General features: G+C 58.6%; 1 protein-coding gene across 8 annotated transcripts; it reads right to left on the reverse strand.

The window, feature by feature from the left end:
- Window positions 1-5,184: 5,184 nt before the first annotated feature.
- Window positions 5,185-26,544, reverse strand: D2HGDH (D-2-hydroxyglutarate dehydrogenase). 8 transcript variants are annotated; one of them, XM_013051901.1, is made up of 10 exons: window positions 26,492-26,544; window positions 25,354-25,568; window positions 19,934-19,991; window positions 19,177-19,316; window positions 18,193-18,386; window positions 17,416-17,584; window positions 15,253-15,396; window positions 12,242-12,384; window positions 10,663-10,828; window positions 5,185-6,304 (listed from the first exon to the last, which is right to left on the reverse strand). In XM_013051901.1, the coding sequence occupies exons 4-10, from the start codon at window positions 19,262-19,264 to the stop codon at window positions 6,045-6,047; spliced, it is 1,164 nt and encodes a 387-aa protein (XP_012907355.1). In that variant the 5' UTR covers window positions 19,265-19,316; window positions 19,934-19,991; window positions 25,354-25,568; window positions 26,492-26,544; the 3' UTR covers window positions 5,185-6,044. The 8 variants fall into 8 exon arrangements, with proteins under 8 accessions (XP_012907355.1, XP_004743867.1, XP_004743868.1 ...); XM_004743810.3 differs by having other exon boundaries at window positions 25,354-25,721; window positions 26,492-26,540; XM_004743811.2 differs by having other exon boundaries at window positions 25,354-25,716; window positions 26,492-26,532.
- Window positions 26,545-27,204: the final 660 nt, after the last annotated feature.

The raw sequence follows: 27,204 nt of genomic DNA on the forward strand, positions 1-27,204 counted from the left end.
GCCACCGGGCACCTGCGGCTTCATGCGCCCAGCCAGCCAGCGGGCAGCAGGACATCACCGCCTGGCCCAGCCCGTGGGCCACCTTCCCACCGCCCATCCACCCCCCACCGGGCCAGCTGAGTCCCCACACCATCCTCCCTGCTGGCTGGCACCTGGCACTCTGATTACGTTGAAAAGGCGGGTGGGCCAGGGGCTTTGAGGAGGAGAGGGGTGCCATGGATGGAGGCCAGGTTAGGCTGCTCCCGTGTCCTCTGCTGCTGGGCCTCCCACCCCCAGGTCAGCCGGCAGGAGCATCTTGCCACCATGCACACAGTGTCACACAGGACTCCTGGGTCCAGCTTGGAGGGCAGGGAGTCTGCACCCTCAGGACAACCCTCCACTGAATGGCAGGGGGAGGGGGCGGGGAGGATGAGGTCTGCTGCCACCCTCCATGGGGCTCCAAGAGGGATCTCTGTGGAGCCAGGGCAAATGCCCGTCCCCCTGCTCATGGGTCTGAAGGAACTAGGGCTCTGCCCTCCAAGCCGCCACAGGTTGGACCTTTGTTCTGGGTCTGAGCAGCTGCCCAGACAGCTCTCTTTCCAGGAGGGTCACAGGGAAGCCAAGAGCACACCTCACGCCCCCACTGCAGCCCATTCCCTACACCTCACAATATGAAAAACCACATGACCAAGCCCAAGGTCAAGGGGAAGGGTGTGGAGCCATGCCGGGAAATGGGGAGCCCCTCCCCATAGGGGGTCCTTCCCGGAGGTGGCAGTGATCCATGGGACATCCTGTGCAACACCTCCAACCCCAACCCAGGTGAGAGATGTCATTGGATGTAGACCAGGTACCCGTGAGCTTCCTGTGGCCCTAGGGAGGGTGATGGCAGAGAGAGGGGCCTGGCCCAGGCCCTAGTCAGACTTCGGGCCCTCCTCCCCTCTGTTCCGGAGTTCCCTGTGCAGTCTTGGCCACAGTGTCCCCTGTCTATCCCCCCACCGGGGAGCCCAGTCCAGAGAAGTTCAGTCCTTCCTACAGCACAGGGTCTCCTCTGTTTCCCTGGGGTCGGCCCTCTTTGGGCCAGAATGCAGATGCCTATCTGGCTGCCCCGGGAAGGGTTGTGGTGGGGCCAATAGACCAAGGCACCCATCACTCTAGCTTCAAAAGGTCCTTCATCTACCTCAGCAGGTTCCCACCCCCATCCAAGAAAGCACGCTTCTGGCTGACAGGGCAGTCATCTGTCTGTCCACTTTGAGATGGAAAGGAGTCCCCAGGTGGGTACAGGGCCAGGACTCTCCAGCACGGACACCCCACCTCCCTACCTGCCTGGGCCTCCAATTTTGTTGTTGCTGCAAACGATTCCCTTCCCCCTGACATACTGTCCCTGTAACTCTGACTATCCACCAGCGCCCTGGGTGGACACTGGCTGCCCCTCACAGAGCCAGAATCTCTGATGGGTGACAAGCATCCGGCTCCATCCTGAGCGACCCGAAAAACCACAGAGCTGCCGGAAAGCCTGTCTCTGTGGTAGCCCCGGACAGTGATGGGTGGAGCTCAGGGTCCAGGGTGATGCAGCTGGAGGCACCAGGTGTCCAGAGCCATGAGCCCCAGGGGGGGCCCTGTGGGACCAGGTCTTGGCCAGGGGCTAGGAGGCCAAAGTGAGGGAAGAGAATGAAGGGTGGTGCAGCTGAGTTCAGGGAAAACAGGGCAAGGATGGACCATGGGGTGGGGAAGGCGGGGGCTCCAGAAGAGGAGACGTCCATGGGAGCTACCCTGGGGACATGGGATGGGCAGGACACGCTGCGGGGTGCTGGGACATGAGCCCACCCCACAGTGTCATCACGAGGCTCTGAACTTGGGAGACCTGGCTAGATGACCTTTTCTTCTACCTTTCAAGGCCTAGCAGATGGGACAGACAAGGGGCCCTGGTGGCACCCTGGAATGCCCCTGTCAAGGCAGTGGGCTCAGTGAGAGGACAGTGTGCTTCTTGTCTAGCCCCCACACCGGCCCCCCATGTGGGATGGATGTTTCCCTGTGCCCTGTGGCCAGGCCGCATAGGCAGGGCAGGGTGGGGCTGGTCAGTCTCAGAAGGGGTCCTGCTGCTCCTCACCTGCGATGCACCCATGAGCCCCAGTGTCCACTCTGACAAGGGCCTGGGATGGAGAGCCCCACGTCACCCCACAACAGGGGAGGCCCAGGGGGCAGCGTGGATGTGGGTGCCCAGAGACACCCACGGCCTCTCCTCCCCACTCACCCATGCCTGCAGCCTAAAGTCATGATCCCAATGGCAGGTGGCGGCTGACTCCACCTGGACACACCATGAGCCTCTGCATCCTCCCTCCCTGCTCCACATTTAAGGGGGACAGTGCCTTTCCACCCGCTGCCCAAACCTTGACTGTCATCAGCTGGGAGTCACCTCTCTGATCCCTGCATTTACAGACACTGGGGCTCAGGGGCATGTTTCAGCAGTTGGGATCCCTCTCCCCTGGCCCCAGACGGGAAGAGTGGGCTATCCACTGTACCCCCAGTTCGGATTGGGGCTGGGGGAGCAGAACAGGACAAAGCAATGTGACATGGAGCCTTGGCAGTCCAGCCCCAGGGACAGAGGAAAGGAACCATCGTGGTGCCCAGGCCGTGGGCCGAGCCCACAGGAGAGCAGTGTCCGCTGGGTCTAGCTTACACCCAGCAGGATTCCAGGGGACACTGGGAGCAGGTGCAGTGCCCCTGCTGGCAGAGCCACAGCTGGAGGGCCCAACGGGCACTTCCATGCTGCCCAACTGCAGGATCCCTGTCCATGCTGCCCTGGCCTGCCTCACAGGAGGGGCCATCTGGCATGGGCAGGGGGCCTCCAGCAGCATGGGCCTGCTCGGACACTTGTCTCCATGTTGGACATGGAGTCCAGTCCTCCAGGGATGGACAGACATGGAGGCACACCCTTCTTGCTGGCCCAGGGCTCAGGGGAGAGAGGACCAGGACCTCTGCCAGCAAGCCAACTGCCTGCCAGTGTCCACAGAGCAGGCCTCCAGGGCCCTGGCTTTGAACCACATCCGTAAACAGGAGTATGACCATGCCCTGGGGAAGAGTCACTGCCCCTGCCATGTCTCTCCTTCTGGGGCCAAAGGCAAATGAAAACTCGGGCAGCCAGATCAGACAGGTCCCAGCCCCGTGCCTCCACACCCCCTAGGACCCACCTGCCACTCATCTCCCTTGCTGTCCAGGGGCCCATGGCCACTGGGCCCAAAAGCGTCTGGGCCCTGCATATTCTGCCCAGAGATGAAAGGATGGCATCTGACTGGTCCACCGTCCCATGGAGCACCTCGCTTCGTACCCATGGACCAGAGCCAGCAGGGAGGGGAGCCAGACCTACCCAGAAAGCTCTTTCCTCACATACCCCTGCATAGGAGCTTTCCAAGAAACCTCACAGTGACTCTGGGTGTCCCCACAGGACAGGGGGCAGGATATGCCAACACCCATGGGAGGCTTGCCCAGGGGCCACTATGAATCCAAGACTGCTGGGGGCAGGGTCCAGCCTGCACACTCCTCCTCAGCACTCCAGCGGACAGGTCATGTCTCTACCACCCACCTGGCCTTTGGAGCCTGATCCTTTGGCAGGACAAGACCCAACCTGCTTTCCCCAACCCCTGAGGTCCAACGGGCCTCAAGCCTAGGGTGGCAGGTGGTATACTAGGGAAGAGTAGGGTGAGGGAGCCCACTGAGTAGACCCCGGTCCCCATGAGGGTCAGGCCTGGGACTATGGCCAGCATAAGCACAGTCACTGGTCAGTAGGCACTGTGTCCTACAGCTTGTCACCTCTTCCCTTCCCCAGGGCAGCACCCTGCAGGGCCCTGCAGAGCCACATGACCCCCAAACTCTTCATCTGAGCCCTCAGGGTCCTCTATCATCAGACACCACAGTCCCGACCTAACAGGAAGTCAGCTCTCCCGAAGACTCTGCTCCCCTCAGGCCCAAGGAGGGCGGCCCAGCCCTGGCCACATCCCAGGGTGAGGCGTGGGCAGTGTCCTGGCTCCCCTGCGTTCCCTGGGCTGAGACCACTGGGCCTATTCCCGCCATCCCTCAGGCGGCAGCTCAGGTCCCTGGCTGGGGCTTCCTCCTTACCACACCCTGCGCCCCTCCAACCCAGGGCCTGGCAGGCACGGGCCAGGAGCAGTGAGGGCCACTGGCCCCTCTGTTTTGTAACCACTTCTCGTGTTGCAGCAGCTTAGAGGTTTGAAGGTGAAACTCATAAGCTTTTCCTAATCCAGACACAATAACAGCCCTCAACTCCTCCCAGAGCACTGGGAGATAATCCTCACAGAAGCCCCACCTGCCCGGAACTGGTCCAGGAGGGGCCAGGTTTGGGTCTGAAGACCAGCTTTGGGTAGTCGACATTCCTGACAGCCTGGCTTCCTACCTCTTCACATAATGTCTGGTGTGGCCACGCAACCATGAGCTGCAGGACGATGCAGAACTCAATGCAGTTGGACGGATGCCCCACTAGGACTCACAACGGCCCACAGCCACTGGAGAGTCTGTTCTCCGCAGGCATGAAGGCAGGCGGCCAGCACTTCATGGGTCTGAGGCGCCGTCCAAACAAGACAGCACAGTACACGCCAGTGAGTCCCGTACGTGTGCGTCTATTGCATGTACACACACGCATCACATCTGTACCAGCCTGTGTGTACCTCATGTGTACATGTGTACTGTATGTGTGCACCACGTCTGCACATGGCCCGTGTGTATGTGTGTGTGTCCATGCAGGTGCATTCCACAGGGCGAGGCCAAGTGGCCCTACTTCACACTCTGACGTTTGGAGGACCAGCTCATCCGCTGGGGAGATGGAGGCTCTTCCTGCCACCTGCTGCCCGTGACCCCCAGTCACTGTGCTGCCTTCTCAAAGCCCCACCTCGACTCTAACAGAAAACACCTAAGATCTTAAGCCTTTTAATACCTCACGTTGTTTCCATTCTCGACAGTAAATTTGCTGAGTCACGACTCTCACTGATGATGACTATGCTACCTCCACGCAACCAACATCAACAGCCTCCCAAGCCCATGAGGTTTTAAGTCAGGGGTGGGGGGGAGGGATGGGACAGAGGAAGGTGTTGGGCTTGGGGCACGGTGTTGGCGCCCAGTGTCCTACTGCTGAGGGAACAGGCATCTCGCCACAGGCTTCACCAGATTGTTCCAGAAACAGATACAAGGACAGCGTTGTGATCAATTCCCATTTTTTACTGGAAGTTCATGACAGCCAGAAAGAGAAAACATGTCCAGACCTTCTTCACTGCCCCAGGAGCAGGCCCGGGCCCAGGGCAACAGTGGGGCGGGTGAGGGTGCAGTGTGCGCGCCAAGCCTGCCCCGCTGGGCACATGCACTCGTGCACATCGGGGCTTCTCACGCTAGCCTCACGGACATGGAAGCAGAAGCAGAAGTCACAGCTCCAGGCACATCACTGCGAACCACCAGGGTTGTCTTGCCAATGGATGGGCCTTCTAGAAAATGGGGGAACGATGCCTTCCAGGGCGGAGACCATCCTATTACTCTGGCTCATCCATGCTCTGGTCATCCACAAGGCACTGGCGACCGAGGCTATTGCTCAAAGCTTCAGGACGGAGCCCACACAGTCCCACAGAGCTCGTCACCTCTGCCAGGGACACATCCTGCCTGAGGGACCCAGGCACAGGACCATCCATGCCCCCTCCCACAGTGGCAGCCCCCAGTACAGTAGAATGTGGCCTAGTCTCCCAAATGGGCAGAAGAGCTCTCCCACCCAGACCACACAGGACGTGCCACAGGAGGTTCTTGCCTAGCCTGCAGAGGGTCGGGTAGTGCCCACATAGGGGCTGAGAGAGCAGACCAGGTGGTTTGGGTGGCTTTCCCCAGCAGGGCTGGAAAGAGCCAGGAAGAACCCTGCCTGGGGGCCAGCTCTGGCCCCTCCAGCCTGTGGCTGGGTGCCCCCACCTGCTGCTGCCCCACTCAGCTCATGCCACCCCCACAGGCCCACAGCCACAGGCAAAACCAGGGTTGGGTCAAGGCCCTTCTTGCGTCTCCTGCGGACCCTGCAGGTCCTGTCAGGCCTGAGCAGGCAGTGTCTTGTAGGGGTTCAGGATGCCCTTGGGGTCCAGGAGTGCCTTGAGCTGCTGCATGAGCCTCAGGGCCTCAGGCGGCTTGCTGTAGCTGAGGACGCCCCTCTTCTTGAAGCCCAGGCCATGCTCGGCGCTGACGCTGCCCCGCTGCCTGGCTGTCCATTCGTACACGTAAGGTTCCAGGTCAGCCAGCAGCGAGGGGCTGAAGGCCTCTGACGTCACATTGAGGTGCAGGTTACCATCCCCTACAGGCACAGGAATGCTGGGGTCAGGCTGGGCAGGCTGAGACCCCTTCCTGACAGCCCCTAGTCCTGCCCTGCCCTCGTGCCTGCACCACTGGCCACAGGCCTGCAGTGACAGAAGGGGTCTGCAGTGACCACGCCACAGCCTCCCCTCTACCCACACGGCCCCCTGAGGCTTCCAGCTCCCAGCGACAGACCACCCGCCCAGCCAGCCTCTGCAGGCAGTCCCACATGCCCTGAGGGGCAGAGAGCCTCATGAGCCAGCAGGAGGAGCTCCCAGAGACTAGAGCAAAGCCCAGGGCAGCACGGGGCGCAGGCCTAGGAACTCTGATCCAGTGACAGAGAGCCTCTCATGGTAACCTCCCTCTGGGCTTCTCAAATGTAGGGAGCACACAAGGGACCCCCCTCCCACCAGAGTGGTCCCACTGCTACCCTGCAGGCAGAGGCTCCAAATCCCCCACGGAGGGGCCTGCACAACCACCAGCCAGCCTGCAGGTTTCCAGCTGTAATTCCCACTACCTCACTGGTCCCACGGACCCTGAGCTGAGAGCGTGAGGATGAGACAGGCTCCAGCTAGGAGACCCTGCCCCCTCTACTTGCACCCCTGCACAAGCAAATCACCTCCAACCCAGGCCTCATGTAATCCCCATAGACGAAGCCCCGAGAGAGACGAGCCCACTCCCAAATTTCCATGCACACAAGAGCAGCCACAATGAGCAAGAACCGGCAACCTGACCACAAAGGCTTCAGATCCCGTAACTTCCAGAAACAGAACCCAAATGTCTCCTACGTTTATAGAAGTAAGAGATAAAGCACATAAGACACAGACTGAGCAAGCATCTCAAGTCAACCAACTTCCAGAAAAGAAACTACCAATCACCAAGAGGCCGGAGTACACAGACAGGTTTCGATGTGTGTTACCCCCCACAGGAGATGAACAGCACAGAAGGGAAATCAAACATGTGACCTGAACATGGTACGAAGTCAGAGCAGGGCCGCGGAGAAGGCAGGCGGAGAGCCACAGGGCTGTAGCCCCGGGAACGCAGCCAGGAAGGCAGGGGAGGATGGGCAGAGATATCTGGGGATAGAAGGGCAGAGCCATCCCTCTCACCACAGCCCCATGGCACCCAGACGCAAAGGCAAACGCTCACCCAAACGAGTGACCCGGAAGAGCCCCCCAGACAAGGGAAGACAAGAAAACTGGGATCCCTCTGGACAGCAGCACCGCAGGTCCATGCACAGCAGGCCGCCTTGCCCCACGTGGGAGGAACAGTCACTGTGCGGATGTTCGAGTTTGAAGAAGCCCTGAGCAATAGGTCAGCAGAATCCATGATGCTCGTCACCTCCTGTCCCTGGAGCCAGAGAAGGCATCAGGCAGAGGCCACGACACCAGAATGAAGAGGGACACAGGCGTGGCTGAGCATGGGCCATCGCTGGCTGCATAACATCGGCACCGCCACACAGGGCAGGAAACAGAACCAAACTACACTCCAGGAGGGGCACCCAGGGGGGCTCAGGTGGCGAAGCATCTGCCTTCAGATCAGGTCGTGGTCCTGGGGTCCCGGGATCAAGCCCTGTGTCAGGCTCCCTGCTCAGCAGGGAGTCTGCTTCTCCCTCTGCCACTCCCTCTGCTTTCATGCTCCTTCTCTCAAATAAATAAAAATCTTTCAAAAATAAATAAATAATAAAGACAACAAATGACAAACTGCATGACAGGGAGACCCCACCTCCACGGTGTCTGTGAAAGACGCATCTACATCATAGGATGGAGGACAGTGAAGGTAATGGGAACAAACACATGTCAGGGAAACACTAAATGGGAGGAGCCCGTGTGACTGGTCAGAGGCCAGCGCAGGTCCAGCATTCAGAAGGGTCTGTGATGACAGTGCCCGTTCACCCTGGAATGCGAGGACAGGTGCAACCCCTATCCTCCAAGAGGATGTAGCCTCGGGAGAGGGGAGCAGCCTGCTGCTACTGTGCTGACTTCCGCCCTCTCACTGATGCGGGGGGTGGGGAGGCCATGGGTGCACATGTGGTTCGGACCGGGGGCACGCACAGCTCAGACCAGGGGGATGCATGGGGCTCGGACCAGGCGGCCATGCTGGCCCCACAGGAGCCCCTCCAAACTCACCCAGAGCCCGACAAGGCGACACACAGACATTATTTAACAAGAGCCATGGTGGGATCGGAGAGCCTGGTCCTCAGGGGGAGTCTAACCCCTTCGACCAAGTGGAGAGGCTGGAGGCCCTGAGAATTCCCGTGCTTAGAGGCACTGCAAGACGTACCTGACAGGGGAGAAGACTGAGGACACTGAGGACAACAGTAATGACAAGAAACATGAGACAGAACAGAGAAAGCGGCCGACCGGGCGGAACCACAGACCCCATGAGCATGCGACAGACGCAGATGAGGAAAGACACGAGGAACAAACCCTACCGGGACTAAAACAGGGGCCACCCTACTAATGCTGATGTGACACAGGAATGAGAGCGTGACAGACACCTGTGTGTCAACATGTCCAAGGCTTCAGAAGAAACGGACACACTTCCAGAAAACAAAATGACTGAAACCAACCCAGGAAGTTCAGCCTGCCCTGCAGCTGGGGAAGAAACTGGTTTGCGGTCAGCTCCTCACTGCCCAGCACACAAAACCCTCTGCCCCAAATCCTCACCGGAGCTCCTGCCACATGGCCAATGAGGCATCGAGGCCAACCAGTCGGACCCCTCGGGGCCCGAGGGAGAGACCACAGCCATGCCACTGTGGGATGACACTGGCGTCCATCGCAGACACAGGGAAGGGACTTACAGCCCAGGACGTACCAGGGAAACCCGGCACATAACAGAGGCACATGGACCAAACAAGACACAGAGGACCGCGGCCAAGCTAGGCAACCCCCGGACGACAGCCCCACCTGCAGAAGGGGCCTGGCAGAACAGCCTCACGGACCGCAGGGAAACCAGGCTGGTTGCCCCACTGGACACCAGATAAGCCCTCAACAGGCCGTGAGTCTCGCCCCACCGGCAGCAAAGGCTGCACTCAGTGCCCCTCGAGGTGGAAGGTGGGCCAGCAATCCCCAGCCCCACATCCACACCCAGCAGCCTCACCACCTCGCCCGGGCCCTGGCCGAGGCACCTGTCCTCCACCCCCGCTTGGGTGTCCACCTCCCAGAGGCCGTGCCAGGCTTCCTCCCTGACACTGGGTTCGCCAGCCCCACATCTCCACCCGCCAACGTTCTGCTTGAGATTTCCCAATGGTTTTTACTTTCATGTAGCCCAAGTTAGCAGCAATCTCCCCATATGGTTTATGCTTCCCGTGTGGTCCTGACGAGATCTCCCCACCTCAAGGTCACACATGCACTCTCCCATCCCCTTCTTAAAATTTCACACATCGTCCTTCACGGGTGAGAGTCTACTCTACACAGCAGCACTGTCTGCCAGGAGGGAGGGACCTTTCCTGTCCCACAGACAGCAGGTGCCCTGAGCCACTGAATGTCCTCACTGTCCTTGATGCCAGGAACCCTCCCCCCCCCCAACTCTGGGGGTCACCATCTGTCACACACTGAGCATCCCAGACACCTGACTTGCGGAGCCTGCTCACAGGAAAAGTAAGGCACCACCTGTGAAAACCGTTGTGATGGGCGCCTGGGTGGCTCAGTGGGTTTAGCCTCTGCCTTCAGCTCAGGTCATGATCTCAGTGTCCTGGGATCAAGTCCCGCATCAGGCTCTCTGCTTGGCAGGGAGCCTGCTTCCTCCTCCTCTCTCTCTCTGCCTGCCTCTATGCTGACTTGTGATCTCTCTCTGTCAAATGAATAAATAAAATCTTTAAAAAAAAAAAAAAGAAAAGAAAAAGAAAACCGTTGTGATGACAAGTTCCCAAAACAAGCATCAGAAATGCCGGGACAGTATGCCGTGTGCCAAGCTCCTCACCCCATTTCTCCAAATCCTCCCTTAACTGCAGGAGGGGGACCTGAGCCCCCCATTACAGACATGCCATGGAGGCTGCAGGCATGGGGCCCTGGGCATCCCATACGCACGGCTTTCAGACCCCTTTCCAAGGGCTGCCAAGAATCGAGAGGGATGAGACATTCCTTTCTGAGGAATTAATCACTTTAAATAAAGTAAATAAATAAAGCTTGATTTTTCTGCAAAATAGAATTATCTGAAACTAGTTTTCAAACGCTTGCAGCTGGCAAGGGGAGTGAGAGGGACTCGTCAGGGATACAGCAGGCTGGGTCTGAGGGCAGGCCACCGTGGTGGCCAGCAAACGGAGGTCCTTTCCAAAATGCCCGAGAACCATGAAGATGATTAGAATTCTCTCAACAACTAGCATCCCCATCACCACGTGATCCCAGAACAGCTCACCCAAGTGGCCATAGCCCACCACATGCTTGGCCTGTGAGCCAAGGCGGGCGCGCAGATCAGACACAAGGTCGTAAAGCCTCTCAGTGGGCAGAGAAAGGTCGTACTTGTACACGTAGCCATCCCGGCTCAGCGCCTCCGAGATCCTCTCCCTCAAGGCCCACAGCGCCTGGGACGGACAGAAAACAAAGTCAGAGGGGCACCGTGAAGGGTGTCTAACAGCAATTAGAATGCTGCCTGCCTCAGATGACCAGGAAGGTCATGACGGAACTTCCCAGGTGACAAAAAATATTCTGTGTTGTGACAAGCATGGGGCTCTGACCCAAGAATCCATATAGGACGAGACTCCAGAATGCGGCCATGGTTCACCCCAGGGCACACAGACAGCCCCTCTCCAGGAGGATGGAGGACACTCTGGGTGGCATGGTGGGAGAGGCTGGTCGGGGCCGCTGGCCGGCGAAGGAAGACACTGCAGACAGAGGGGACGGGGCTGCTGGGCCCTGGGCTGCCCGAGACACACGTGGGTGCTCGAGCTTAAGCGGGAAAGTGAGTGCAGTGCGGGGTGGGGCTGAGGGGGCCTGGGGAGTTGGGGGCTCTTCGCATCACTGCCCTTCCGCACAAAGCCAGCCATGGCTTACTGGCTTGGCTGGCTGACTGGTCACAGAGGACACTTGAAGTCCTGGTTATGGAGTGGAGGAAATGGTGCTGAATGTGCCATTGCTCGGCTACGGGGCTGGCCCCGTCCCACCCACCACATGTCCCCCTATTCAGGAAACGTCTCAGCAAAATTTCTGCGTGGTAAGGACTGGTTCCTCCTGCTTTTCCACATGACACAATGCCAGGTCTGCCCCAGAAGAGTAGCAACAGCCCCTTACCTCCACAGACACCAGCCAGTGTCTGGCTTCCCCCATTCACTCACTGGCTTTCAGGGTCACCACTCAGTCCCTCTGTGCCCTCTCCTCGACTCCCACTCCCAACGTGCAGCAGCTCCTGCCCGCCACCTTTCTCACACATCTAGACCAGCAACAACCCTGCACAGTCCCCCGCACTGCTGGACCCCAAGCTGGAGTACTACAGGGCCATGCTGCTACCCATAGGCTTCCCTGTCTGACCGTCCATACCTGCCCCACCCACGGGCTCCCACTGCCTGGGCCCTCCCAGGATGGTGACAGCAGATCTGACCACCACAGACCCCCACAATGGTGATGGTGGCTCCCACTGGGTGACTCAGTCAGTTCAGTGTCTGACTCTTGGTTTCAGCTCAGGTCATGATCTCAAGTTGTGAAATCAAGCCTGTGTCACACTTCATGCTTGGTGGGACATCTGTTTGATACTTTCTCTCCCTCTGCCCCTCCCCCCACTCACGTTCACTCGCTTTCTCAAATAAGTAATTTTTAAAAAAATAATTTAAAATAAAATATCACTGATCACAATAAAGACCCAAAACCATGTTTCCCAAGAGGCAGGATACCTGCTCATGTTCAGACAACCCGTGCTCTGAGCCAGACACGAGGCCTAGCACAGATGTCCTAGACCAGCTGAGCACGGGGGATGCGAGGAAGCACGGGCAGCACACACACACCTTGAGTCTGGTCTGGTCCGTGGCCACAGTCCCATCCGTCACCAGGCCGGAGCTCAGCGCCTGCTCCAGAAAGTCACTCAGCTTCTCGGAGTCATGCCCTGCTCTGGAGCCTGAGGTCTCCACTAGGACATAGAACGGACTTTCTGGAAGGCACAGAATGCAGGATGAACAGAGGTGGTCAGACAGAGTGAGGACAGGCCTGGGTTGGCCTGTCTGAGCATCTCTGGCAGCCCCTGTGCGGCCCATAGAACAGGAAGCCTCTGCTCAGACTTCGTCTCCCGAGGCTTAAAGACCAGTGTTTCATGGGTGCCTGGGGAGTACGTCCGACTTCTGGTTCCAGCTCAGGTCTTGATCTCAGGGTCGTGGGACCAAGCACCGTGTCAGGCTCCGTGCTCTGTGGGGAGTCTTCTTGTTCCTCTCCTCTTGGTCAAGCCCCAACCCCCGCCCAGCTCTCAGGTACATTCACTCTCTCTCTCTCAAATAAATTAAAATAATAATATAAATAGGTCCTTCCTGGGGTGCCTGGTTGGCTCAGTCAGAAAAATATGTGACTTCTGACCTCAGGGTTGTGACCTCAACCCCCACACTGGCTATAGAGATTACCAAAAAAATAAACTTAAAAAAAAAACAAATAAAAATAGGTCTTTCACTGGGAAAGAAACCACACTCCCCAGAACACATGAACAGCCCTGAGCGATGTCACGGGCACCTGCACAGGGCTGTGGGCAGGGAGCCCCTCTTACCTTCCTGCGGTGCTGGGCAGGCCACGGGCTACAGGAGAGACCACTGTGCCCACATGGTGCTGTGATGCCCACAGCGCTCGGCTTAGCACAACATGCAAAAAAGGCATGATTTTGCCCAAGCTGTCTCTTTTTTACAGTTTTTTAAAAAAATGCATTAGGAACTATAAGAGAATTTTAAGCTTGTCTTTTTTTTAAGGCTACTGTGAATTTATTTTTAACTTACTGAAACCAACAAATGAAAACACCAAATGCACAGCTCTTCCCTTTAGTACTATGTTAAAAGTGCCTTCCAGAAAAATACTACAAGCCCATCCTACTATAAGGAGAACAAGTGCTTTCTAGATACTGGCATTTCTCCATGATGAAATGCAAATTCTGCTCTTTAATTTATCACATGTCCTAGAAAACACTGGGAGTGTTTTAATTTTTATGGGCTCCTTTTCCAATTATAAAAGTAAAAACATGCTTATAAAAGGGAGTTTGGAAAACAAAGACAAGTAAATAAAAAAAAAAAAATTCCCCAGCTTGCCATATGTAGCAACCAGCATGGTCAATAGCACTCCTTCCTGTCTTCCAGTTAGAGAGATCTGCACACTGAAACCTGCCCAGGACAGTGGGCTGGCCTTTCCTTTCTCCTAAACATGACCTTAGGAGCAGCTTTCTCACACATGCATCCAAGGGCCACACAGTGCTCCATCTGCTCAGGGACTCTCCATCCTCCCAGGGACCTTCCATCCACCCAGAGACAAACCGTCATCCAGGGACCCTCCGTGCACCCAGGGATGTTCCATCTGCCCAGGGACTCTCCGTCCGCCCAGGGATGATGTCTACCCAGGGGCACTCTCTCCACCCAGACACCCTCCATCCTCCCAGGGACCTTCCATCCACCCAGAGATGCTCTGTCTTCCCAGGGACCCTCTGTCCACCCAGGGACCCTCTGCCCGCCCAGGGACCCTCCGTCCGTCCAGGAACGCTGTCTACCCAGGGACCTTCCATCTGCCCAGGGACCCTCCGTCTGCCCAAAGACCCTCCATCCACCCAGGGACCCTCTGTCTGCCCAGAAACCCTCCATCCATCCAGGAATGCTGTCTACCCAGGGACCCTCTGTCTGCCCAGGGACCCTCTGTCTGCCCAGAGACCCTCCATCCATCTAGGAATGCTATCTATCCAGAGACGCTCCTCCCATCCGGGGATACTGTCTACCCAGGGACCTTCCACCCACCCAGAGACCCTCCATCCACCCAGAGACCTTCTGTCTGCCCAGCGACACTGTCTACCCAGGGAGCTTCCATCCACTCAGGGACCCTCTGTCTGCCAGAGACTCTCCATCTGCCCAGGGATACTCTATCCACCCAGAGACCCTCTGTCCACCCAGGGACCCTCCATCTGCCCATGGGTCCCCCACCTTTCCAGTGATTGTATCATATCTTATTTCTTTACTACTGGATGTTCCAGTTGTTTCCTGTTCTATTGTACCAAATGCAACACCTCATTAAAAATTTAGAGCATAAAGATCTTTCTGCCTGACCACACACTAAAGTCCTAACCCAGCCCGTCTGACTACAGAGAGGGACTCAATGTTATATTAGGCCATAAGGGTGGGCCTGGATCCGACAGGACCGCCACTCTCCTATGAGGATGAGGCACCACGGATCTCCTATACACATAAGGCCGCCTGAGCACACAGTGAGAAGGGTACTGTTGGCTGCACCTGACACAGGCCGAGCCGCCCCACAATCCTAAACTCCAGCCTCCAGAGCCACAAGAAGCAGCCATCCCATGTGGACGCCCTAAGCCTGTGGCTTTCCACCAGCACTGCCCGCACCAAAGCCACCACATTTCAGGAGGCTCTTGGAGGTGAAGACACTGAGACCCACAGTAGAGAGCTAGTAGTACGATAGCAGGTGGCCCTTGGAATGCAGGGCCAGGGCTCGGTTGGCTAACTGGGAAAGTTCCACGGACCAGTGGCTCCTCTGGTGGAAAAGAAACACTTCTGACCAGCACATCGAGGACCCTCAGAGACCCTGGGGCTCTGGCACAACTGGCGGCAGCAACTGCACCCACACTGGGGGCCCAGTTCCCATGCGGGTCAGAGAGTCTCACTCGTCCAGGTATGGTGACACTGGAGCCGCACAGATTCTGGCAACCTTGTCGCTGCCTCCCATTCTGTGGACAGACTGATGGCCTGTCAGTGACCAAAGAGAGCATCCCCTGAGACCTATGGCATGAGGGCCACGGCGGAAGCTGCCCAGCCGCAGGGGTCGGTACCTTGCACGGGGCTGGCAAGGCGCAGGTGATGCGTGACCAGCCACATGCACTCAGCGTCCATGAACTCGTACGCTGACAGGATCTCACCCAGCAGCTCCTTGCCACTGCTAAAGGTCTGCAGGACTTCAGCAAAGCCCGGACAACCTGCGAAGGCAACAAGACCTCAGGCGCAGGCACCAGAGCCCCAGCCAGACACCCCTAAGTCCCCCTGTGAAACAGCTGCGCTGAGTGGCCCTGGGTGCTGGCGAGCAGGGTAGCCCAGTGGAGCAGCAGAGCACCATCACAGGGACGCGCATGAGCCAGTGGCATGCGTGTCCCAGGTAGTGACGGTCCAGGAGGAAAGGCCCGTCAGAGGACCCATGGTGTGCAGGAAGGTCACAGGAACCAGAGGGGCCTGGGCGCACAGGGGGCCAGAGATAAGGTCGTACTGGGCAAGGGCTTCACTGCTTTTCTCTCACCACAGTGAGCACTTGTGTCTCCAGGAGCCCAGGGCGAATCACTCAACTTATAGAACAAGGAGAAATCTCTGAGGCGCCCGGGCCTGGGGAGCGCGCCGTCAGTGGCCGGGAGCAGGTGGGAAGGGCCCAGGATACCGACTCTATGCTGGGGACGAGGTGGAAAAGCTGATGGGAGTGTGTTCATAGAGTGCAAGGCCAGAGGCAGACGTCTCCTGGGCATACCCGGGAGCTCGTGGAGTTCCGCAGCTGGATAGCGGGGCTGGATGTGGGGGCTCAACCACCTGGGACAACAGCGCACGGCAACACCCGTAAGCGGAAAAGATGGGAAACAACACAGCAGGAGTGTAAAAGGGTGGAAACTGTGGGAGGAATGAAGAAGACCGACCACAGAGCTTTGTCATGTGTGCATCCGATCATAGCCCTAAAGGAGGAGGAAGATGGTCAGACGCCTCCAACTGACAAGACACCAAGACACAGGGTGAGGAGGCTTGGAAGATCCGAGGTGAGAATGTGTCCTCAGAGGCAAGAAACCCCAAACCACAGATGAGCAAAGACACAGAGAAAATCTTCGAAGTGACCGAAGAACAAAGCGTCAGCACTGGGAGCAGCAGCCATAGAGGACACAAGCACAGATGCGGGATGACTCTGAGCAGCCTCGTTTGAGAACCAGCGACAATGTCTCCATGGGCAAGAGCTGGGGAGGCGCGGCCAATGGGCCAGCCGTGAGACCCAGGCCGTGCTCGCGGGGAGCACGAGCCCAGTGCAGAACGGCACATCAGGAAGAGGAAATGGCACGTTTGCAAGAAAACAGCAATTCCAGCCACAGAGACAAGGGAGGCCGTGAGACCCGGCACTCTGCCATGGGTACAGACACCGCAGAGCACAGCCAACAGCGGACTAGGGAGTTAAGTTGCCCACGGTGACCTCCAGAAGACCGGATGTCTCCACAGCCTCTTAACTACCAGAGTCTGACAGGCTCTGAGTGGAGGCGAGGCAGAATATGGTTTCAGAGGAGGAGACCCAAGCCCACGCTCGCAGTCTGCTGGAAGCAGAGGATCCGATGGGCAACTGGGGACACGGCAGGGGACAGAAGGGACAGCACGAGGGACAGCATGACAGTGGGGAAAGTAGAGGGACAGCAAGGGATCATGGTGGGGACAGCAGGAGGACAGTGGGAACAGGGTGGAAGACAGGGTAGAGAACAGATCAGGGACAGGGTAGGGGACAGGGCAGGGGACAGTGAAGGACACAGTGGGGGATAGGGCAGAGGTCTGTGAGGGACAGTGGGGGACAGCATTGGGGACAGTAGGGAACAGGGCAGGGATAGTAGGGACAGCAGGGGATAGCACACGGACAGTATGGGGGACAGGGCAGGGACAGTGAGGGACAGCAGGGGGATGGAGAGGACGGTGTTCCTACGGCTGTGACTGATTCAGGAATGAACACACCAGAAATGACACTGCTTCACTCAGAATCAAGGAAGGAGATGGAGCAGCAGAGCTGAGCAGAGCCCCAGTTGTGCTAAAGAACAGGGTGTTCTGCCCTGAGATGCGAGAGGCCCCCTGCAGACCCCCCATCAGGAGCACCAACCCTCCAGACACAGAAGCCAGGAGACACAGGAACAGCCCCCCTCATGCCAAGGGCCAGGCAGCGGGGCAGGGGGAGGGACAGGGTACCCAGCGGTGTACCCCGACAGCCGGCCTACCGAGAAAAGCTACGTTCACTGCCCTGGGCTTAGGTGGACACTGGATAGACACAGCCGTGATGACCCCCAGCGTGCCCTCCGACCCGATGAAGAGCTGCTTCAGGTCATAGCCCGTGTTGTCCTTCCGCAGAGAGGTCAGGCAGTCCAGGACAGTGCCGTCGGCCAGCACCTAGCCAAGAAGGGGAGAAGCAAGGGCCTATACGTGGGCCCTCGCAGGCACCCCTCTCCTCTCAACCCCACGCCCAGGGGTCCCACAGAAAGCAGAGCCAAGCACGAGCCCTCACCCCACCCCAGATGGAGGCCCCAGGGTGACCCCAGGCCAGAATGCGCACCAATGGGGCTAAGAGAGGACTTTCATGCCCCCCACACCCATGGAGCTCAGGGCCCAAAGTGGGGAGGCAGTGGCAGAGACTCCATAGTGCAGGGTCCACGCCCTGCAGACACCTCATCCACCAGGCCTGGGACCTCTCCCAGTGCTGCCAGGCCCCTGCCCTGCCACCGCCCCCCGTTCCCCCACCCCACCTTGCCACTTGCTGCTCCAACCTTGCCCCACCGCACTGACCCCACCCCAGCCCCGCCCCAGCCTTGCCCCACAGCACTCCAGAGAGAGTGCCCAAGGGGGCACAGACCCATGGAGTCAAGGCAGGTTGGCGGGGGGCCCACAGATACCTCACACGTTAAGTACTCTCAGCACTGGGAAGAGGCTGAGGGTCCGGCCACTCGGACACGAGCAGGGGGACACAGAGACAGAGGAAAGTGGCCGGCGCCCCAGCTCACCACCTCCAGGCCCAGGACAGTCCCATGAAGTGAGCCGTAGCGCAGAAACCGCAGGCCGCCTGCGTTGGTTGCCACATTTCCCCCAATGTGGCAGCTGCCCTTCGCCCCCAGGTCCAGGGGCATGACGAAGCCCCTCTCCTCCACGTACCGGCTGAGCTCCTCCAGGACGCAGCCCGCCTGGCATACCAGGGTCCCTGCCAAGAGAAGGTGCTGTCATGGGTGTTCTCAGTCCAGGAGGAGCCAGAAGATGCACCACAGGGGCTCTGCGGGGGTTAGCCACATGGGACAGGGTTCTCCCTCGAGGACAAGGAGCATGTCCCCCAACCTGTCCCCCAGAAGTTACCGTTATCTTTTACCAAGAAGAAAAAGAAAAACTGATGGGGAAAAATAAAGAAGGAAATCCTCACGCACACACTCGTGGAAGGGAAGGGATGAGCGTCGCTATACGGCAGTGGCCCCCACCCGGGGTGGGGAGTCCCACCACCAGGGGACACGGACCTTGGAGCACTGTTGGCACAGAGCTATGGTGCCCAGGTGCCCCCAGCACAGAGGATGACCCGCCCAAAATGCTCTGCTGGAGGGACTGCTGGGGCCACTGAGCAGAAAGCATCTCGAGACCTCCTCGTATCCCGTCCTTTGTGCCCTGTTTACAAGGGCAAAAAGAGCCATCCTGGTTAGAAAATGTGAGAGTTGGAGGAGCTGCAGCAACAGCCCATGCCCTTCAGCACAGACCCACAGCACAAACCACCTGAGTGACCCCTGGACAGCACCCTCAGGGCAGAAAAAGCTGGGCCTCTCCTCCCCAGCCCTGCTGGACATGCGCCTGCCTGGCTGCTCGCTGGGAGGGGCCATGTTTCCCCAACCTAACTGCACATCTTGTGGGGAGACACTTGGCATCGGGCCAGCGACCTGTCCAGATCCACCTCTCCACCTGTGTTAGTAAAGTACAGTACCCCTCACCACCCGGCCACAGTGCAGGTTTACCGGACACGCTGTTGAAACTGATGACCCGGTTCATCAGGGTGGTGGACAAGATGATCTCATCAAAGACGGGCACACTGCCCCCCACCATGCCCGTGTTTCCCCCCTGCGGGTTGACGGCCAGGTTCTTCTCATGACAGTACCTGGGGCAAGCACAGGACGGGCATCAGGGCTCCCTGCCCTCCCCCTGCACCACCATCCCTGTGCAACGTGATCCAGGCCAACCCTGGCTGCAAGCCCACCCAACCTGGAGTCCCCCCTCCTCCTGCCGTGACCTCCATGGGCAGCACCCTTGGTCCCTGCACACGGCTGGCGGGTCTGAGGAGGCCCAGGGCCACCCAAAATGGCAGTGAGCCACAAGTCTGCACAGTCCGGATCACAGACAGGTTGGCATTTGTGCCCGAACATCCTGAGAGGCCACGGCTCTCCCTGCACAATGCACTGCACAATGCAGGGGCCAGCGGCACCCCCTGCTGTTCACCAAAAGCATTGCAGCCCCTCCACCCAACGTGTCCCTTCCACCTCCACCAGAAACTGGCCTGGAAGCCTAAGGAGCACAGAGGGACGGGCACAGATATGGCCAAATGGGGAAGACACAACGTGAAGTACCTAACCCCACCAGGCAGGGAAGAAGCGAGAGGAACAAAACCTCACCAGGGTCTACATCTGGAGGGAAGAGGGCTTGCTTTCGCATGCCCTCCTCGGTCGTGTGCCCTCCCAGTCGCCCACCACTGCCCGGGGGCCGCTGCGCGCTCCTTACCTGAGGATGCGAGCCACCTCCTGGGAGGTCCGGGGCCTGAGCAGCACCTTGCTACAACCTGCAACACGAAGGACACATTACTCACACAGAAGGCAGCGCTCAGTCTATCCTCCGGAAGAAGGTCCTCCTTCCTCTGCAGGCCACCAGTACAACCAGGGTCAGCACCAAGCCCAGGAACCTCAGGGACGAGGGTGAGGTGCCAGACACAGGCCCCACCTCTCTGGGTGGGGAGGCCACGGCTGGAGCGCCTGCCTGGCTGCTCACTGGGAGGGGCCATGTTTCCCCCACCTAACTGCACACCTTGTGGGGAGACACTTGACATCGGGCCAGCGACCTGTCCAGATCCACCCCTCCACCTGTGTTAGTACCTGACTTCCCACTGTGGGGCGGGGCTACCCATCCCCCTCCCATATGTGTCTCATCTACTCGGGGCACACTCATGGCTCCTTCTACGCATCAGGTGGAGGCTCTAAGCTGTGATGACTGACGGGATGCCAGGAGGTGGCCAGCAGGAACCCCTGGACACCCGCACTTCGGGGTTCCTAACCATGGGCTCCCCGAGACAAGCAGGATCTCTCTGGTCCTCTGACTTCATTCCAAGTGAACAAGCAGGTTGAGGAGGCTCCCGGGAGGCGGGAAGCACAGGCACCACCCACCCCACCACCACCACCGTGTCAGTGACCTCTCACGCAGCTTTGAGATCTGGCTGCAGTTCTTAGCTTACATGCTTTTTAGCAAAGTCTAAGTTACTAATATTTACAATGCTTGTATTAAATATAATTTAATCGTACATTTACATGTTAATTTTTAATAACAGCTGTGCTTCACAACTGGCTTGATACAAAAATCTAACAATTTTTAAGTAACTGGCTCTCTCTGCATGTCCCTGCCCCTGAGCCTCCAGGAGGCCTTAGCAGTCTACTGTCCACCTTAGGACACTGGCCAAAGGGAGGCAGCTGTCAGCATGCTGCTGGCTGATGACGGCACTGGCTTCTGGAACATGTTGGGGGAAGTAGGAAAGGACTTTGCAGACGGGCTGCCCCAGGGTTCACTAACATTCATCTATGCTCCGGTCTTCTCTCTCATGTGCTCAGAGTCTCTTCAGTCAAGGGACGGACTCAAAGGAACAGAAGGGAAAACAGAAGCAGGAAAGGCTTCAGTGCAGAAGGAGCAGAGCCAGCTCTGGAGGGGACAGGCAGGGAGGAGCTAAGGCTGCAAGCCTCTCTGGCCCGCGACTCTCATCCCTCCACTTGAGAAAGGCCAACTGAGTGCCAGTTCCTGGTCTCAGCAACACAGTCCCCATGCTGCCCACCACCTGCTTCTCCGCCCTCCTGGATTCCTGGCAGCCCTCCAAGGCCTTCGCTCACTTGGGACACCCAGGGCGTGGGGTACAGAAGGACCCTCCTGGGACATGGCCTGTCACCTGTCACAGCATGCCTACTCCCGGCTGGCGGGCTCCCTGACTTCCTCCCAGGGACCAGAGCACACTGCCACGTCAAGGATGGCAAACCCCACACTCAGGCCAAGCCCAGCCTGGGCTACGCCTGCACATGGAGCCCTGCGGGAACAGCCCAATGCCCATTTGTTTGGTGTGGCTGCTTTCAGATGACAGACTGTGGCAGACACCGACTCAACCTCTGCAGGACACTGCTGACCCTGACGGCTGAAACATTTGCCTCCAACTCTTCTCTCCCAGCGGCTCAGCCCTGGGGCCCAACACTCTACCCCTGGGAACTTGGGCTGAGGGTCTTGCTCCCCAGGCTCCAGGAACAACTTCCTGGCTTGTTTCCTCTCACCCCAAGGCAGCAGTCCCCGGGCCTTCCCTGTCCCACACACTAGGGGACAGGCAGCAGTCTCTCTTGCACCACACCACACCACCCCACAGACCATAGCTCTCACTGCCTCCCACGTCCTCATGTTAGCAGTGCCCCCACCCGCTTCTACATGGGCCCCCACTGCCACTCCTCCTAAGACTGCAGCCCCAGGAGGGCCTGGGTCCCTCCACGCCCAGCTCCTGGACAACTTCACGGCGATCCTGTTTCTCACCAAGCTACCAGTTCTTCCCTCTCAACCAGATCATTCCCATCCACCTATTAATCTGCTGCGACAGCAGTCTTGTCTGAAACCGGCCCCGAAAAGGCAAAAACATCTTCTCTTGAACCCATCCCAACCCCTGCCCCGGCCCCTCTGTCCCCCTAAGCCTCCAGATGGGGCCTCCCAAGCCCCCATGAACAGCTCCAGCCGGAGGCATGTCCCTTCCACGCTACAGACAACCATGGGCCCTGGTACAGCAGCTGTTGCTGACCAGGCAACCCCTGGCTCCCCTTTCTTCACACATGTACCAGGTCCTCCTCAGCCCCAGCCCAAGCTGCTCAGTCCCCTTGGTTGGCTGGTGCCTGCTCGCCCCCATGGACCACAGCGGCCACTGGCCTCCTTGGACATTGGAGTTGCATGGACCCAGCCCTGGGCTAGCTGGCTTCACAGTCCAACGGGCCCCTTCGCGTGTCCAACTGGACTTGTCCAGACCCAGATTTCCAGTTTCCCCACAGACCTGGTACTCCTGCCATTATCCTCAGCAAGTGGAAGGCTACCTCTGCAGCTGCTCAGGCCATGGGTCCCTGCATCCTGGCTTCTCTCACACCCTACACACCCATCAGCACATCCCAGACTCTTCTGTGCACACACACAGAGCTGACACCATTTCACCTGACCACCCATCGAAGTCTCAGCTCTCCTCCGAGCTTCCATGCCCAGGGAGTGAAAGCCTCTCCTCGACACGGCAGCCATACCAGGCTGTGGGCCTCTCTCCTCCTGGCCTCCTAGTAGCTCCCCATCAGTTACTGGGACTCACCTGGCCCTCGACGTATCGATGACCCAGCCCCCTCACTCTCTGACCTCCCCATTGTCCGTCCACTCCAGCCACACTTGGGTCTACAGCTCCCCAAACATGCCAAGCACAGACTTGCTCAGAGGCTTTGCACTGGCTATTCCTGTCTCAGAACACCCTTCCAGATGGCTTCCCCAGGTTCCAAGGAAACAGCATGTGCTGGGGGACTCTCCTGGGCAGGCATGCCCACTTGGCAGGCAACCCACCGTTCATGCCACCACCCCTCTGGTGAGCCTCCTGTCCATCCTGTCCCCAGCCCTGCACTGTGTGCAGACACACAGTGAGATGCTCACTGAAGTTTATGGGGTCCACCCATGAGCAAAGTGATCTAATTTTTGGACAGTTTCCATTTCAAATAAAATCCATTTTTAAGAGAATTATAAAATCTTTATTTTTTTTTAAGATTTTATTTATTTATTTGACAGAGAGAGATCACAAGTAGGCAGAGGCAGGCAGAGAGAGAGGAGGAAGCAGGCTCCCTGCTGAGCAGACAGCCCGATGCGGGACTCGATCCCAGGAACCTGAGATCATGGCCTGAGCCGAAGGCAGTGGCTTAACCCACTGAGCCACCCAGGCGCCCCGAGAATTATAAAATCTTAATCAGCTATTACTAGCTGCATTTTCTATAGAACTCTAAGACTAAAACATAAAATGATCATAAGTTTAGACATGCTTTCTCCCCCCAAAACAGCTACATAAAGGGGTTATTTCAACAAAAATTGAACAAACAACTTCAACAGACACCCGCTGGGCAGGTGTTGTACACCATGTGTGTACAACATAGTGCACACATGTGAGCAGCCATATGTCAGCAGCCAGGGGGCGGGGGTCGTCCACAGGAGCACACAGACACAGACCGAGCCACATGAGGCTTCCAAGAAGAGCCCCCAGCACACAGCTAAGCCCTGTCCAGGAAGGTGGGGCAGACAAGCCCCATCCCAGTTACAGTGTGCACTCTGGAAGTCCCAGGAGGAAGACGTCCCGAGTCTTGAGTACCCAGCACCCTGGGCTCTTACCTCTGAGGTGGGAGCCCCATCCCCAGTTTGTGGCTGCAGGGCCGGCCAGGACCGGGGCCTGGCCAGGTTGAGCCCAGGTTGGACAGCACCCTCTCCTGCCTCTGGGAGCACGCATGTGAACCTGCAGGCCCTGTGTGGGCATTGGGCTCCCAGCAGGCACCATCCCTCAGCCCCGGGGGGTCCTGACTTAGCAGGCAGGGTGGGGCTGGAAGCCCTTCCACTCTGGGCACTTGACCCACAAGGAACAGTCCAAGGAGGGTGCCTGGGTGGTTCCGCTGGCTAAACGTCTGCCTGGGATAGAGCCCTGTGTCAGACTCCCTACTCAGCGGGGACCCTATGTCTTCCTCTCCTCCCTGCTTGTGCTCTCCCTTGCTGTCTGCCACTATCTCTGCTTCTCTCAAATAAATAAATAAGAGTCTTTAAAAAATTAGAAGTCTGAGGACTTCCAAAGTACCTGACCCGAATCTCTCTCCCTGTAAGTACAGCGTGTCCCACAACCACCTCCACGTGCTACAGACTCTGCACCACAGGTCTGTTCACAAGCTGGTTCAGACCTGCTCTCGGGAGTTCTTCAAGCCCACACACAGCCCTTGCCATGGTTGAGTCGCGGCCCCACTGGACACCCCCCACACACACACACACAAAATACTCTGTCAAGTCCCACGGGCACCGGATCCAGCCCTACCTGGCTGCTGGCGTGTCCTGGCATTACATGTGTAATTCGTGACTCTGTTGTAAGCAAGTTGTCTTCTGGGTCTCTTTAATATTCTATAAGAACATCGTATTGGTGTTTTGTGTTTTGTAACTGAAAAGGCAGCTTACATTATATCTGAAAATGTTGCAGAACAGAACACAGAGTGACGGGATCTTTCCTGTGAGAAGGTGTGCACTGGGTCTGGAAGGCTGAGAACTCCCAAGCTGGCACAGGCGTGTGCTGCTGCAGACACATGTGCTGGGAGGAGCAGGGCTCAGGCGGCCCAACCAGCCCCTGCTTCTTGCCTGAAGGAGCGGCCGCAGAAGACCGGGCCTCCCAAAGTGTGTCCCCGTCGCATCCCTCAGAACCTGTGCACGTGCCCTGATTTACATAAAAGGTCATGACATACGTGATCAAGTTAAGGGTCCTGAGAGAAGGTCCTAGATTTAGGTGATGCCAGGTGTCTTAAAGGGACACAGACACCTGCAGCCCCCAGGAAGGAGCCCCCAGAGCCTCTAGTGGGAGCAGGTCCAGCCTCCAGAGCTGGGAGCAGGCGAGCCTCCATCACCTAGCTTGTGCTAGCTGTCACAGAGGCCCTAGGAGTTCACGTGCATCTCTCAGAGCAGCCGGCCACCTTGTCTTTTACTCTGCAGACATCATGCAGCACCAATAAACCTCCAGTAATGTTGTTTTCACAACAGTTTGAAACTACAACACAGCCTTTCCTCAACATGAGAGGGTGTGTGTGCCAGGTACGCCCCTCCAACCCAGCATGGTCACAGCCCCTCCCTGGAGCATGTGCTGTGGCCAGACCCTCACTCACCTCGGACAGTCCTCAGCCAGTCCACGTTGGAAGCCTCCAGCACCTCTGGGTCTGTGACGACCCCGCCTGGGAGGATGCGTTCAAAGGCTGCCAGGTCTTCCGAAGAAACCACCGAGAAGGGCAGTCGTGTCACAGGGTAGCGCTGCTGGGTCAGTACCACCTCCGGCGCACCAGGGGGTGTGGAGGAGCTGCTCCTGCAGACCAGGGGGCTGGAGCTAAGGGCCCCCCCAGAGCTGAGCAGGCTGGGGATCCTGGACACCCCTGCCCATGTCCTGTGCTGCACAGAAGCTCCCCAAGCGCACACCGCCTGCCACCGGGAGAGCCACACCAGCTGCCTGGGCACCACATGGGGCCCCATCGCTCCTGCCCTAAAAAGGAAGCGGTAGGACCTGCAGATCCAGAAACCACAACCCAAGCCCAGCTGCAGTCCAGGAACTGAGGCAGTCTTCCAGGGTGAGACCATGAGGTTCCAGCCTCCTGGAGAGACCAGGCAGAGGGCATGGGGGCGGAGGCGCTGGGCAGGCTGCCTTTGAGCCTGACCCGGCTCGGCTTCCCTGTAAGGCCCTTCTGGGCACAGGACAATGGCTGGGAGCTGGTCCAGTCAGAGTCGAACACTTGCAGTAACAGAGCTCCCTCTTAACCCTCCAGCTTCAGGACGAAACCAGAGTCTAGGCACTAAACGGACGGATGCCCTGAATTATGCAATGCAGAATGGCTAAAACGGTAAATGCTGTGTTTGGGGCACAAATCTGGACAGTGCAGTTGTTAACGACAAGCACGGGAAGGGAGGCTTCCGGGCTGCACACCCCGCTTCAGACACCAGCCAGCGGCGCTGCCCCCAGCCCCGCTGAGAGTACAGAGGGCAGGGCACAGGGGCGCGCCCCTCCGCGGGCTCCACGGGCCGCCGAGTCGGGTCCGGGGTTCGCACACATCCTGTGCGTCCGGGGACGCGGCCATCGGGGCAGCCCACAGGCCGAGGGCCGGACGCGGGGCCACTCACTCGGGGGAGAGGACGCAGCCCCGCAGACTCGCACTCAAGGACGCCCCCGACGCCCCGACCTGCGGTCCCCCCACCGCCTCAAACCGCGTCCCCGACCCCTTGACCCGAGGGCCCCGGCGGCCGCGCGCGCACACTCACGTCCGCACCCCCGACCCGCCGCCGCAAGCGCCGTACGGCCCGAGCCGGGACCGACTGCGCCTGCGCACTGGCGCCCTCCGGCCCCGCCCTAGGCCCCGCCCCCCGGGAATCTGGCGCCCTCCAGGCCCCGCCCCCAACCATGCGGGCTGCAGGTGCACTGGGGCTGGCGCGTACTTCGGCCTGCCACACACCGCGGGACAGCCGGCCTGGACCGGTGTCCGGCACTGCCCAGCAGGGGTCCCCGCACACTCTCCCAGCCCTTCCCCAGGGCCGGCTCTACCGTGGTCCACATAACCACCCCGCTCCTTGCCCTGCTGCGGGGCTCCCCCCAGGGAACTCTGTCCCGCCCCCAGAAGTCTCTGACTCCCTCAGGGATCTCTGCCCCCTCAAGGGCACTCTGCCCCATAAGGGGTCTCTGGCTCCCCGACCCAGGGAACTCTGCTCCCCCCCGGGGGTCTCTGGCTACCCCCAGCAGGTCGGGTGTGCATCACAGGCAGAAGCCCCAAGGCTCAGAAAGCTGCTTGTGCCACACAACCTGAGCCTTTTCCTGAACAAAGGCTCAAGTGAGGAGAGGTCAGAGGGGCCGTGCCAGAGCTGGGTGGCCCGGACACCGCCCCCACGTGGGAAGCAAAGGCAGCCTGGCAGGAATGCTGCCTCTTACAGCCCCACCCTGGGCTCTGGCAGGCCCTCTGACCTCTGGCCTTTGGGGCCGT

Source organism: Mustela putorius, unplaced genomic scaffold (assembly GCF_011764305.1).
Source record: "Mustela putorius furo isolate JIRA1106 unplaced genomic scaffold, ASM1176430v1.1 tig00003869_pilon_pilon_pilon, whole genome shotgun sequence".
NCBI lineage: Eukaryota > Metazoa > Chordata > Mammalia > Carnivora > Mustelidae > Mustela > Mustela putorius.